The 15,468-nt window shown below is 43.2% G+C and overlaps 1 protein-coding gene across 1 annotated transcript in view; it reads right to left on the reverse strand.

Annotated features, from left to right (window-relative positions):
• The window catches only part of LOC142215009 (N-acylethanolamine-hydrolyzing acid amidase-like), a 71,018-nt gene that overhangs the window by 10,847 nt on the left and 44,703 nt on the right, over positions 1–15,468 (reverse strand). The window contains exons 7-9 of the mRNA XM_075283670.1: positions 12,341–12,513; positions 7,427–7,489; positions 4,441–4,507 (exon numbers count right to left, since the gene is read on the reverse strand). Coding sequence (XP_075139771.1) covers positions 4,441–4,507; positions 7,427–7,489; positions 12,341–12,513 — 303 coding nt within the window. The remainder of the gene's footprint in view (positions 1–4,440; positions 4,508–7,426; positions 7,490–12,340; positions 12,514–15,468) is intronic.

The following is a 15,468-nucleotide window of genomic DNA, read 5'->3' on the forward strand; positions in this document are numbered from 1 at the left end:
GTGTAGGGGCAAAAGCAGTGTGGATGTGGAGGCAAGCTAAGCATAAAAAACTGGGGGTAAAAGCAGAGGCATAAACTGGGGTGATGTTTAGGGGCTAAAGCAGTGTAGATGTGGAGGGAAGCTAATTCAACAAAAAAACAGGGTAGAAGCAAAGGCATAAACTGGGGTGATGTTTAGGGGCTAAAGCAGTGTAGATGTGGAGGGAAGCTAATTCAACAAAAACAGTGGGTAGAAGCAAAGGCATGCAAAACTCTACCCTGTTGGAAGACTTATTCCTAGGTCTGGAACACGTTAATGGCCCCCCCTGGACAAATTACTGCCACTCAGGGGCCTAGTGTCACCAGGAGGGACAAGTATAGGCGCATGTTGTGGGAATACCTGGCCGACACCAGCTCTGTCCTCTCCAATCCCTCTGTGCTCTACTGCCTACACTTATTTTCTCATCTTTTTTTCTGCACTGCACATCTCTTGCCTACTTCCTTTGGGATCTTAGAAGTGGTGGTCCACTTCCAAAGGTGGTAATTTCAGTGCTGGAGTTGTCAATAGACAGTGTAATGGGAGTAGCTGAGGTATCACTGTCTTAACCACTTTTTGGCACAAAATTAACTTCCAAAGCCAAGTACGGTGCAAGTATATGATGCAAGGACACCTACACACCTATCTCTGACACATTGGGGAGTTCACCCTTATGCGCCCTTTTGGCCTGCACCATCATGCGCCTCTTCCCAGCCACTCCACATCTCCCAAGCTTTTCATTGCAGGCAGAAGTACAACACAACCCACCCCCATGCCCAAGCCTTTAATAGCCTCATCGATAAACTGCTGGCCCTGGAGATGTTGGTGTTTGTTTATGCTTCTGGATACCCAGGCCTTCCGTCAGCAGATGGCAGCTGGGGCACCTCCCTATGCTGGGCCTAGCCGTTACTACTTCTCTTGGTGTGCTGTCCCTGCCTTGCGCCTGCATGTGTCCCATAACATCAGTCGGGGCCAGAGCTCTGCGCTTTGCTGCAAGGTCCACTTGACCACCGACACATGGACAAGCGCCTGTGGTCAGGGATGCTGCAGTGCTTATCTTTACTGACAGGCAGGGTGAATGTGGTGGAGTCTGGTCCCCGGGTGCAAACTGGGGTGGCCTATCTCCTCTCCCAGGCCAAAATTCATGGCAGGAGTAGACTGAAACCCTACGATGCTGCAACCTCCACCCCAGCTACTAGCGGCAAACGCTGTAACACTGGCGTGGGGAGATGTCAGCAGGCCGTGCTGAAACTGATCAGCTTGGGGGACAGACAGCACAGTGCCTCCGAGGTCAGGGATGCCATCCTGGCTGAGATGGCATTTTTTTTTCCCTGCTACACCTGGGGCCTGGCATTTTTGCGCCTGTGATAATGGCTGGAACCTGGTAGCAGATCTGGAGCTTGCCAGACTCAAACACGGTCCACGCATGGCCCACGTTTTTCAACTTGTTGGTGCCATGTTTCTTTGAAACCTACACCATTGTGCCTGATATACAGGTCAAAGTGGGGCCATTTTCGTAAGTGAGAACTAGCCTCTGCTAGGCAGAAAACATTCAGAGCACACTCCTCTCATCTTCGCACCGTTGGCTGGCGGAGGAAGACGAGGGGGTTGGAGTGGCATCTGATGTCCCTGTCCCACACGAGGCTAGAGGGTGCACTTCAGTGCATCCCATTGCTTCACCACAAATGGTGTGAAGGGGAGTGGAAAATGGAGGAAATGGAGAGTGACCCTTACAGTTGGGGCCAGCAAAGGCATGCCAAGTAACACACTGGCACACATGGCTGACTTCATCTTGCTTTTCAACACATATTTCACATCATGAAGAACAAATAATACTGGATTTTTACAAGCCTCGAACCCCGGTCTAGGTCTAATGTCTGTTCCTTTCTTATATTAGGGGAGAGGGAAAAAAAATTACTTCAGTGATACGTTTAGCGTACATAGACTGACTATTAATGTGTATCCCACTTAGTGTTGTTAGGGTTACACACCGTCACAACCTGGCTAAAGCTTCTATAGCTGTTAAGAAAGTCAACATAACTTTACGGTATCCAAAAAGACAGCTGGTACCGACAGAGAGCAAGACAAATGTCAACCAAAGCTGTGAGCTCTGAACACCCACAGTGACTTTGGCGTCATCATCATTATAAGGGAGCGGGTGGTAATAAATAACTTGGCAGTGCCTAAAACCCAAAAAGCTTATACAACTATATTTACATTAAGATACACAAATGACACTTTTTAGTAGCATGTCATGAGACAAGCTGATAAGATCTTCCTTTGTGCAGTGCTATTTGAAAGTTAAACGCTGCCTTTATTTTAATTCTGGAGAAGGTGCAGACATTAGATTTAGAACATGTTGTCTTCATTGTCCAAATCCTCTATATAGGTAATGTGTTTTTCGGGCCGAGCTGTCTGGGAACGAGCTGGTGCAGCACTGACAACCTGGGTGAATATGGCAAGAGCCTGAGATGTAGGGTGAATGAATCCCCAAATTATTTGGGGAATTTCCACTCAGAAACTGGCACTATATACCAGTAGCAAAAATTGTGGGTGCACGTAACCCCAATATATTCTTAGAATTCCCAGTCAAACAATGGCAATATATGGCAGTAGCAAGAAATGAGGGTATTTGTAACCCCAATATATTCTTTGAATTCCCAGTCAGACAATGGCACTATATGGCAGTAGCAAGAAATGAGGGTATTTGTAACCCCAATATATTCTTTGAATTCCCAGTCAGACAATGGCACTATATGGCAGTAGCAAGAAATGAGGGTATTTGTAAACCCAATATATTCTTGGAATTCCCAGTCAGACAATGGCACTATATGGCAGTAGCAAAAATAGTGGGTGTATATAGCCCCAATTCTATTGCTAGGGGACTTGCAGGGTATTTCTGAGGTGAAGGTGGGGGGGGGGGGGGGCACACCGTTGGAACGGGGATTTGGGGTGTATATATGGGGTATACGGGAATACACTGTCAGTGTATTCCATTCAGGATCCTGGGAAAGCTGGGTTGCGGCGATTGAGCCCGTCAGTGCCACGTTACACTGACAAGCTTCTCCCTGGAATTGAAGTTATATGTAACCCCAATATATTCTTTGAATTCCCAGTCAGACAATGGCACTATATGGCAGTAGCAAAAATAGTGGGTGTATATAGCCCCAATTCTATTGCTAGGGGACTTGCAGGGTATTTCTGGGGTGAAGGTGGGGGGGCACACCGTTGGAACGGGGATTTGGGGTGTATATATGGGGTATACGGGAATACACTGTCAGTGTATTCCATTCTGGATCCTGGGAAAGCTGGGTTGCGGCGATTGAGCCCGTCAGTGCCACGTTACACTGACAAGCTTCTCCCTGGAATTGAAGTTATATGTAACCCCAATATATTCTTTGAATTCCCAGTCAGACAATGGCACTATATGGCAGTAGCAAAAATAGTGGGTGTATATAGCCCCAATTCTATTGCTAGGGGACTTGCAGGGTATTTCTGAGGTGAAGGTGGGGGGGCACACCGTTGGAATGGGGATTTGGGGTGTATATATGGGGTATACGGGAATACACTGTCAGTGTATTCCATTCAGGATCCTGGGAAAGCTGGGTTGCGGCGATTGAGCCCGTCAGTGCCACGTTACACTGACAAGCTTCTCCCTGGAATTTAGCTCTTATAAGAGCTGTTGGTTGTCTTCTCCTTCCTATCCTAGCCTGTCTCTGCCTACCCAGAATCTAACCCCTAGCTAACTGGACGGAAACCTCCGTCCCCGGTGAATTGCAAGCTCAGAATGACGCGAAGCTGGGCGGCGCTGTTCTTTTAAATTAGAGGTCACATGTTTTCGGCAGCCAATGGGTTTTTCCTACTTTTTTCAACGTCACTGGTGTCGTAGTTCCTGTCCCACCTACCCTGCGCTGTTATTGGAGCAAAAAAGGCGCCAGGGAAGGTGGGAGGGGAATCGAGTAATGGCGCACTTTACCACGCGGTGTTCGATTCGATTCGAACATGCCGAACAGCCTAATATCCGATCGAACATGAGTTCGATAGAACACTGTTCGCTCATCTCTAATTACCACGCTTTTGTGTGTTTCTTTAGCAGCATTAATGTTTAGTTCCACAATGGTATTTGAACATGCGATTGGCTTTTTTACTGACAGGGAGCTGAAAAGGTGAGACAAAGGGCTCCCCCCCCCCCATTCTGGCATCTGATTTGTCTCTAACTTGTAGCAGGCACAACTTATGATCTGTAATATAACAGTGGTTATTCAGTTAAAAAGTGGAACAGGTTAAAATAGAGGCCATTGAAAAGCAATGGTCAAGTTAAAGATTGCTGTATCTGATTTATTTAAGTGTCAGGTTGAACTTTGCTACATCTGATGATAGATAGGTAGATAGATTAGAATACATAAATGAATGAATTATACCAACCTTATATAAAGTGTCTGTGTCTATGTTTTCCTGCCCAGTTTCATTCAAGGCTTGGGCTGCATAATACCTTTAGAATATAACAGAATTTATGGAAAATTAATACATATGCACCTTTTTTTCCTATCTATTTTTAGATTTCATTTATGTGACTCACATTATAAATTTCCTTTCAGGGACATAAGTTGAGGCTCTTTAATCTAATTTTCTTCCATTTTGCCTTGAGTTATCAAATTATTATTTTTTTATCATACTTAATTTTTTTTTTTTTTTTTTACCTTGGTGTGCAAAGGACTTATCCCGTGGAAAGATAGTAGTACCCTTCTATGCCTTCACATCTATTTTTTTGGTTAATACCAAATTACTCCTTGATTTAAATTTGCATTCTCATTTCCATTTTTCTATTTTGCTGTAGGAACAGAAAAAACGAACATGGTGGCAGTGCTGGATCCATCACATAATGGATACCTACAGTTCCCAATGGACCCTCTTGACTTTAATGAGATCTACTGGGGTTTCATCATGGCATCTATCATCTTATCATAAACAAAGAGTGTTGCATGCTTTGCTATTTTTCTATAAAATTTAAAGGAATATGTGACAGACTACATGCTGCAGATATGAACTGAGCCTTATGTATTAAGAGGTTATCCCAGCTTCTGATATTTATAGCCTATCCTAAGGACAAGGTGTGCATAAATGGGGGGGGGGGGGGGGTCTGACACTCGGCTTCCTGCTAATCAGCGGTTTGAAGAGACTGCAATTCCTGTGAAAGCACTGCCACCACTTCTTTGCTTTCATAGCTCTGGGCCCTGTTAGCAGCCCTAAATGATGTACTCTTAGTATTAGTGTCAGTGTCCGGTACTACAGCTCTGTTTTACCCTCACTGACCACTTGAACTTCTGCAGTTGTCACCCCTACTTTCCCCTGCACTGCTGTCATTTGGGGCTGCTCTGTCTTAATCCTTGTTGCTTCTCCTGGCAATTGTATTCAAAATTCTACAGACTACTCCTCTATTGGATCCTAGTGAGATGATTCTCTGTAATATAAAAGGACCATCTCTGCATGGACTCACACAATATATTTGCCATATTATGCCTAGGACTCATTTAAATCTTACATGGCATCCTTGCTGTATTAAAAGCTCAAAAGCCCACATAGAAGTAAATGACAAGAAACAATCTTCATATTATGACATACTCATCAATGTGAATAAACCACAGATATGAACTACTTAACCACCTCTGCCAACTCCAGTTCTTCCATCACAGTTGGAACATTTTCTTCTACCATTCTTGAGCAATCAATGCTGTTAGTTTTGGTTCCTGATATGCTACTTAGGCTCTGTACTGTTAGGTGAGCACACATCTGACAGTAGGCAGACTAAATCATATATGGGAACAGTAGAGAACAATAGAGAAAAAAAAATCCAACTGCACTGAGATTCATGCAGCAATGTCTATTAAATGATGCATAGAGAGGGACCTGTATGTACAGCTAAGGGAGTAGAAATAAAACATAACTTTTATTTTTTTAATATATTAAAATTGTGCCCATTATAGCATAAAATATTCCAGTAGGGAGATTCACTAACCAGTAAAGAGATTAGGTAGATATGGCTTCTATCTCTTAGATAAAGTGAAACTCTCCCCTTTGTCTTTCCAATTGGCAGGAAAAAAATAGGTAAGTATTCCATTTGTTCAGCAGGACTTTGAGGAGCAAGAGTTAATATGCAGCACTAGCTCCCAACAGTGCTCAGAGGTCTGACCAGGTAATGATATAGCCAGTATTTAAATGGTTAAGCAGCAGTCCTATCTATCCTCTGGTTCAATTTAGATGTATTGTAAGTCCCTGAACTATTATGTGGAGAGAAAACTATTTCCTAATACGTAGTGGACCTAGTGGACATTGTAAAAGATCCTCTTTAAAGAAGTATTTCATATCTACATTTTGAAAGCCATAACTTATCAATTTTCCTTTCATGTTCCTGTATGGGAGCTTTTGTTTTGGCAGAATGAGTAGTAAATTCTAGTGCCACTTTTTTCAGATCATTTTATCATATTTTCTTTAATCTTTCTAAGACAGAATGAAAAAAATAACAATGCTGCTAAGTTTCTTAAACTTTTTATTGTTCACCATGTGGCATAACTGGTTATCTTCACTGTGTGGTCAGTATGACTGGGGTGATACTATATTTATATATATATATTTTTTTTTAGAAATGTTTTACTAGTTTCCTAAATGTGAGCAGGCTGTTGTCCTGTTATCAATAGGTGAATAAATTCTGCAACTTCACTTGATTTTCTAGAGCAGTGTAAACTTTTTGAGACTAGAGTACATTTCCCAGACGGCCCAAAGATAAGGGACATCAGATGACTAACAAAAGCCAATGTCCAGTATGTTCATTGGCTCTTGTCATCATGTGCACTTCCACACTTTTCGCCTGCCTACATATTTCTTCACTTGCCTCTAATAGACATTGTGAGTACCTCTACCCACTCAACCTGGTTGCCCCCCCATCATCCTGCTGCCATCTTCCATCACACTACTTAGTCCGTCCGCCTGTCTGTTTGCTGTGCCCACCAATTCCCCTGCCTGCTTGCCCTGTCCATTGACTCCCCTGGCTGAATTGTGCAGCACTTCAGATATGACCGCTGATGGAGGTCATGTGATGACCCAAATATCATCAGGTGTTTTGGGACTGTAGTGTTTTAACAGCACATACATTGCTGATGGGTCACAAACCCCTGAGGTCTGAAAATGACCCCCCAGAGGGTCATAATACACACTTTGTGAAACAGTGTGTAGTAGAGTGCTAATTCTTCTATACACTCATTGGATTTGAAAATGTTGAGTAAGACCCCTTGAAGAGAATCTACCCTCCATAATTTTAAACCACAGAACTACATCCTTTGCATTGATTGCATTTAAGGGTTTAGATAACATTTACTACTGATATTGTCAAATTAAGATCAAAATATTTACATACCATCTTCGATCATTTTGAGGTGGTCTCAACCATGTATCATGATTATTTTGTAATAGGAACCATCTACATTTGTTTAGGAAATAATAGGTTAGTCAAAAAAAGGACTAAAAATCATGCCAAATATTATACTGTATATTAATACATAGCAGGATAAACATTCGAAGAGGAAACTCCCTTTAAACTGATCCTTTTTTTAACTGATTGCACTGTAGATTCGTAAGAATGGGTGGATTGGAGTACAAGGATAGATTAACAAACTTGAGGTCATTCAGTTTAGAGAAAAGACGTCTTCAGGGAGATCTAATAACAATGTACAAATACATGAAGGGACGATGCAAAGAACCTTCTGAGGATTTTTTTACTCCTAGGCCAGTGACAGTGACAAGGGAACATCCTCTACATCTGGAGGAGGGAAAGTTTCACCAGAAACATAGAAGGGGATTCTTCACAGTAAGAACAGCGAGACTCTGGAACTCTCTGCCCCAGGAAGTGGTGATGGCGGATTCACTGAACAAGTTCAAAGAGGGCCTGGATGCCTTTCTTGAAAAGAAAAATATAACAGGTTATGGACTCTAGATTTTAAGGACACGTTGATCCAGGGTTTTTATACTGACTGCCAGATTGGAGTCGGGAAGGAATTTTTTCCCTGAATTGGGGCAATTGGCATGAGCCTCATGGTTTGTTTTTTTTGCCTTCCCCTGGATCAACACTGATTGTAGGGTTATAGGTTGGACTTGATGGACTGATGTCTTTATCCAACCTCATCTACTATGTAACTACTGTGTTTCCCCGAAAGTAGGTCACCCCCTGAAAGTAAGGCATGTTTTGTTTTTTTGTTGTTGAATTGCCTAATATATCAACCCCCGAAAATAAGGCATGCCCAAAAATCATATAAGCCGGCTGAACACTGCGATGTGCTCCGTGTGCACAGGAAAGCCGGCTGCTGCCTCTGCTGTTGTATCCACTATCCCTGCTGCTGTAGGATGATCTGGGAGATGTCCGTTGTGCATACAGTGGGGCAGAAAAGTATTTAGTCAGTCACCAATAGTGCAAGTTCCACCACTTAAAAAGATGAGAGGCGTCTGTAATTTACATCATAGGTAGACCTCAACTATGAGAGACAAAATGAGAAAACAAATCCAGAAAATCACATTGTCTGATTTTGTAAGAATTTATTTGCAAATTATGGTGGAAAATAAGTATTTGGTCAGTAACAAGGTTGGCACACACTGTTGTTGGTATGTTGGCCCATTCCTCCATGCAGATCTCCTCTAGAGCAGTGATGTTTTGGGGCTGTCGCTTGGCAACACGGACTTTCAACTCCCTCCAAAGGTTTTCTATAGGGTTGAGATCTGGAGACTGGCTAGGCCACTCCAGGACCTTGAAATGCTTCTTACAAAGCCACTCCTTCATTGCCCTGGTGGTGTGCTTTGGATCATTGTCATGTTGAAAGACCCAGCCACGTTTCATCTTCAATGCCCTTGCTGATGGAAGGAGGTTTGCACTCAAAATCTCACGACACATGGCCCCATTCATTCTTTCATGTACCCGGATCAGTCGTCCTGGCCCCTTTGCAGAGAAACAGCCCCAAAGCATGATGTTTCCACCCCCATGCTTTACAGTAGGTATGGTGTTTGATGGATGCAACTCAGTATTCTCTTTCCTCCAAACACGAAAAGTTATGTTTCTACCAAACAGTTCCAGTTTGGTTTTATCAAACCATAGGACATTCTCCCAATACTCTTCTGGATCATCCAAATGCTCTCTAGCAAACTTCAGACGGGCCCGGACATGTACTGGCTTAAGCAGTGGGACACGTCTGGCACTGCAGGATCTGAGTCCCTGGCGGCGTAGTGTGTTACTGATGGTAGGCTTTGTTACATTGGTCCCAGCTCTCTGCAGTTCATTCACTAGGTCCCCCCGCGTTGTTCTGGGATTTTTGCTCACCGTTCTTGTGATCATTTTGACCCCACGGGGTGAGATTTTGCGTGGAGCCCCAGAGCGAGGGAGATTATCAGTGGTCTTGTATGTCTTCCATTTTCTAATTATTGCTCCCACAGTTGATTTCTTCAATCCAAGCTGGTTGCCTATTGCAGATTCAGTCTTCCCAGCCTGGTGCAGGGCTACAATTTTGTTTCTGGTGTCCTTTGACAGCTCTTTGGTCTTCACCATAGTGGAGTTTGGAGTCTGACTGTTTGAGGGTGTGCACAGGTGTCTTTTTATAGTGATAAGTTTAAACAGGTGCCATTACTACAGGTAATGAGTGGAGGAAAGAGGAGACTCTTAAAGAAGAAGTTACAGGTCTGTGAGAGCCAGAAATCTTGATTGCTTGTAGGTGACCAAATACTTATTTTCCACCATAATTTGCAAAAAAATTCTTACAAAATCAGACAATGTGATTTTCTGGATTTGTTTTCTCATTTTGTCTCTCATAGTTGAGGACTACCTATGATGTAAATTACAGACGCCTCTCATCTTTTTAAGTGGTGGAAATTGCACTATTGGTGACTGACTAAATACTTTTTTGCCCCACTGTATGCTGCGGGGAGTTCACTCTCCCAGCTCATCCAAAAGGCAGAGGCAGCAGCTGGCTTTCCTGTGCACACGGAGCACAGAGCACACCATCCAGCTGGCTGCCGTGTCAGTGAGGTGAGGATTGCTAAGCCCCACCCACAAAAGCCCTGCAAAGCCCTGCCCCGAAGCCTAGCTAAGCCCCACCCACCACTGCTGGGACAAACAGCAGCACCAGGGCTGCTACGAAGATGGGAAAGGTAAGTAGGATACCTTCCCCCCCTCCCCTACACTATCTACAACCAGCAGTCATACCGGCGATCCACTAAGGAAGTGCCAGCATGACTGCCGGTTGTCATAAGAAGTCCCTCAAAAATAAGACAGGCCCTATATTTAGGACAACAATTTAATATAAGACACTGTCTTATTTTCAGGGAAACATGGTATGTATGGAACCAAGGCAATAAAAAGTGAAGGTCCAGCATGTCCTTAGTTAAAATAGTTTCTGTCTTTATTCATTGCAGAATAGCCAATATAAAAAAAACGATAGTCACAGACACAGGATGGTGCAGTACAGAGCGATAAATCCAGCGTTAACCCTGACTGACACGTTTCGAGAGTATAACTCTCTTAGTCATAGTCAACTAACTTTGTGAGCACAATGTTTAAATATGTGCACACGCTGTGATTTAGACAGCTGATATTAGGCACAGCTGTGAGTCAGGGTTATACTCTCGAAACGCGTCAGCAGGGTTAACGCTGGATTTATCGCTCTGTACTGCACCATCCTGTGTCTGTGACTATTGTCTTTTTATATTGGCTATTCTGCAATCAATAAAGAAAGAAACTATTTTAACTAAGGACACGCTGGACCTTCACTTTTTATTGCCTTGGTTCCATTTCTACATGTCCCTGACCGGAGGAGCGAAGAGTCCGTGCTCACAGTCCTCTACTGTGGGAGACAAACAGTCGGGTCAGTGATATCATCTTATACATTGACTTTTTTGCAAATATGATTGCAATGATGTCTATACCACACCATGTCAATTTTTGAAATTCGTTTGGGTGGCTGTGTTTTTCCTCTCTCCCTTTCCCACTATTTTGGATGAAACATGGTATGTAAGCAGAGATTAAAGGGTCACAGAAGAGATCATCAGCGTGTAATCTGTGGAGGTCCAACAACCAGATCCCACACAGATCAGCTGCTACAGCGGCTTGCAGGTGCCTGAAGCTGGAGGTGGAAAGGTTTTTATCAACCTTTCACACAGATTGATGCAAGTTGTATAAGGTACAAATGATCACTAAAGCCATATAAAATCATTTGTTCATTTGTTGGGTGATCACTTGTACATATAAAGTGATGAAACACATGGTGGACAAAACTTTATAACTTCATACAAGCTGAAACATCATGGGTGAGCTGGGTTTGGACACATTCAGTTGAGGAACACAGCTGTTATGTGTTCTATCATCCTTGTGAGTCAGTGATCACATGCAAGCGACAGCATTCCTACAAATGTTCATTTCTGATAATTATTGGCCATAGTAAGGCTGCCCATAGACAATGTGTCTCTGCTGCATTTGTTATTGTCTAATTGCCAATTTACACCTATGCTTTTCCATTTGGAGCAACAATACAGGTACAGCCAATTGCACATATAATCATGGGGCTGCACTTGTACTGTTGCTATTGCTCCAAATGGGAGAGTACAGGTGTAAGAGCTTAGCTATAGGAAGTATAGTCGTAACTGTAGTGGACCCAGAGAGGGCCACAAAGGTACATCTGCCACATAAAAATATGCTGCAATTCTAAATAGCACAAGGTACATAAGGAAATCATTACAGATTTCCTGACTAACTGAATCCTGGCAGTTAGTGCATAATGGTTGTAGCTGGGTTACACCATAGGGGCACGGTAATAGGGTTTTAAAGTAGTTTTTCAGGCAATTTTGATGACTTGTCCTTGAAATAGGTGGCCAATATCAGATTGGTGGTAGTCTGACACCTGGCACCCCCACCAATTAGCTAGAATCAATAGCTGTGGCACTGCTGCTACACAGTGTGTAGAGAAGTAGAGGCAGATATCTCCTTCCACTGTGTACTGGCAGTTAGTGGTTACTGCAATTCAGCTCATATTGGGAATGCAATGCAGGAACTATTGTTTAGTCTGCAGTCAGTCTACAATGATGCTTGGAGTCTTGGTACCTGCTCAGTGTACAATCTGGGAAATGTGGGCAGTATATAGTCCCCACTGCATGGACCAAATGCACAAATGTGAAGCTGGCTAAAGTACTTGTCTATGCTATTGTCTAATCAGTTGTTTCATATAATTGGGTAAAGAGCCTCAAATTGGGGGCCATTTAGATTTGACAGCTGTGGTAGTCATCGGTATGTGCTACTTACATCCCATATGTGGCATTTAGATGCTCAATGTTAGCAACACCATGTCTGTCTCTGGTAATACTTGCTCCCTCTCCTGAATTTACTCCAGCAACAGTTAAGTACATATCAGTAATTAATGTTGCACTTGATAGCTGTGAAACCGCTGATTGATAGTCTGGTGCTTCATCCAGTGTCTGGTGTGGTGAGAAAAGAGTATAAGAAGCATTTATTATAGTCAAACTTATGTACTATTTCAATTGTCGACTTTAGCGGATGCTATTGTTTACTATGGCCAGAGTTACACAGGCAGTAATAACAGAAGGCTAAAACACAAACTTGCTGACCAGTACATCTTACAGTATACTAAATGATACAATTACAATGTACAATTAGTCCTGCAAACATTAAGCCCTTTTATGGCTCTGTGAACAGAAAAAAAGTTATGGGGTTCGGAAGGCATGGAGTCGAAAATAGAAATCAAAAAATGCCTGCAACAGGAAGGGATTAAAAATACCAATTTTGGCAGGTTCACACCAGCGCTCGATCTCCGTTATGCAGGTTTCCGTTTCCTGCTCGAGAAACTGGGCAGGAGACGGAAACCTGCAGTCATTTTTTAAACCCATTCATTTGAATGGGTTTGAAAAGTGTCCGGCCATGAGCGACCGTGATCGTCTTCTGCTCTCTGCGGCAAAACCTTTTTTTTTTTTAAACCAGACACAAAGCTGGACATGCAGGACTTTGTGTCGGGTAAAAAAAAAAAATTGTCGCCGCGGAGAGCAGAAAACGCTCACAGGCACTCACGGCCGGAGAGTAAATGCAGGTTTCCGTCTTCTGCCAGCAGAAAACGGAAACCTGCATAACGCAGATCGGGCGCTGGTGTCAACCTGCCCTTTGCATAATTAGCTGTAGTCATTGAAAAAGAACTTAAAATCTTAAAATAATTCATATTGGCTAAATACATAATGAAATGAAGGTGCCCCGCTAGGCAAAACTACCCTTTGCCAAATTATTTCTGCATATACAGTACTGTGCAAATGTTGTAAATATAGAAAAAAGCTGCAAAGTACAAATTCTTTAAAAAAATAGATGTGTTAATTGTTTATTTTTGTAAACTATCAAAATGTAAAGTGAATGAACCAAAGAGTAATCTAAATCCAACCGATATTTGGTGTGACCACCCTTTGCCTGTAAAACAGCATCAATTATTCTAGATATATTTGTACACAGGTTTTGAAGAAACTTAGCAGGGTGCTTGTTCTAACCACAGATCTTCGGTGGATGTAGACTTGCTCAAGTGTTTCTGTCTCTACAGGTAATCCCAGACAGGCCCCCCAGGCCAGGCCTAATTGGGGGCCATCTCATCATTTACACTACTTCTTGTCCTTTATTACACTGAAGATAGCTCTTAAAGGGGCTCTATCAGCAAAATCATGCTGCTAGAGCCCCACATATGCGTGCATAGCCTTTAAAAAGGCTATTCAGGCATCGGTAATGTTATATTAAACTACCCCCCTGTTTTAAAAAAATAACCTAAAAAAGAATGTGCTCTACTTAGGGATCGTGCACGCTGGGCGGGTATTCAGGGTGTGTCTTCATCTTCTTCCTCCAATGTCCTCCGGTCCCGTCTTCTTCCAGCGCTCGCTCGCGGACACTGATATGAAAAAACGGCCTGGGCGCATGCGCAGTAGCATGCGGCTTCTACTACGGCTACTGCGCATGCGCCCCGGCTATCACTGTCCGTTCGCGAGCGCTGGAGGAAGACGGGACCGGAGGACATCGGAGGAAGAAGAGGCGGGGATGAAGATGAACACACACCCTGAATGCCCGCCCAGGGTGCACGTTCGGTAAGTAGAGCACATTCTTTTTTAGGTTATTATTTTAAAATGGGGGGGGGGTAGTTTAATATAACATTTATGGTGCCTGAATAGCCTTTTTAAAGGCTATGCACGCATATGTGGGGCTCCAGCAGCATGATTTTGCTGATAGAGCCCCTTTAACTAGGGTTGAGCGATCGTGTCCGGAAAAGATCGGATTCCGATTGGCGATCGAGAAAAATTCACGATCGCGATCGGAATCCCGAACACGATCTTTTCCGGCGGGATCGAGGTCGGAGGTTAAGTTCCCACAATGCTTGGCTACTGGCCAATCATATTGGGAACAGCTAACATGACGCCTGAAACTCAGGCACCATGTTCGCTGTGGGCAGAAAGCTCATTGGTTGTCGGCAGCATCGTCACACCCCTCTACATAAGGGCAGTGATGATGTAGACACCACCATTTTGCTGCACATACTAGCTAGGGAGAGGATCTCAGTGGTAGCTAGGGTCAGTGTAGGCAGGTGTTTAGCTGTGCTAGTGAGGTTGTTATACTGTATATACCTTTCACAAAAGGCATCTGTTTATTCCTGACAACCAGTGGCTGTCTATAATCCAATAGGCAGTCCTGTCCTCAGAGAGATATATATATATACACCTTAGCCAACTGGTATACATCCACTCCTGAAAACCAGTGGCTGCCTATAATCCAATAGGCAGTCCTGTCCTCAGAGAGATATATATACATACCTTAGCCAAGAAGGTATACATCCACTCCTGACAACCAGTGGCTGTTATAATCCAATAGGCAGTCCTGTCCTCAGACAGATATATATATATATATATATATATATATATATATATATATATATATACACATTTATAAACTATATATATATAGACAATTAAAAAAAAAAATGTGCCACCAAAATCAAAAAAAGTAAAAGGACCCAACAGTCGTGCTCTGGCCAGTGCTCAACCACCTGCCATGAAAGGGAAAAAACAGACGTCAGCATTGCGTGTGTGTGGCAAATCCGGTATTCTGAATGCTGATAAGCCAGTCCACAGACAACTAATTACTTCATATATTGAAGCATCTTCTTCTGGAAGGACTTCCTCCTCATATTCCACTGAACGAAACTTTGGGTCATCTGCTATGCCAAATGTTCAATGGGGATCCAGTTCACCCCCTTCTAAATTAACCTGTCCAACAAATTTGGCAGAAGCTGAGGGATCTGCTGCATTATTTGATCATTCAATGTTCACAGACATACTGCTGTCATCTGACGATGATGAAACACAAATTCCAGATGTGGCTGCCTTCACCATCACCCA

This window comes from Leptodactylus fuscus, chromosome 1, assembly GCF_031893055.1.
Source record: "Leptodactylus fuscus isolate aLepFus1 chromosome 1, aLepFus1.hap2, whole genome shotgun sequence".
NCBI lineage: Eukaryota > Metazoa > Chordata > Amphibia > Anura > Leptodactylidae > Leptodactylus > Leptodactylus fuscus.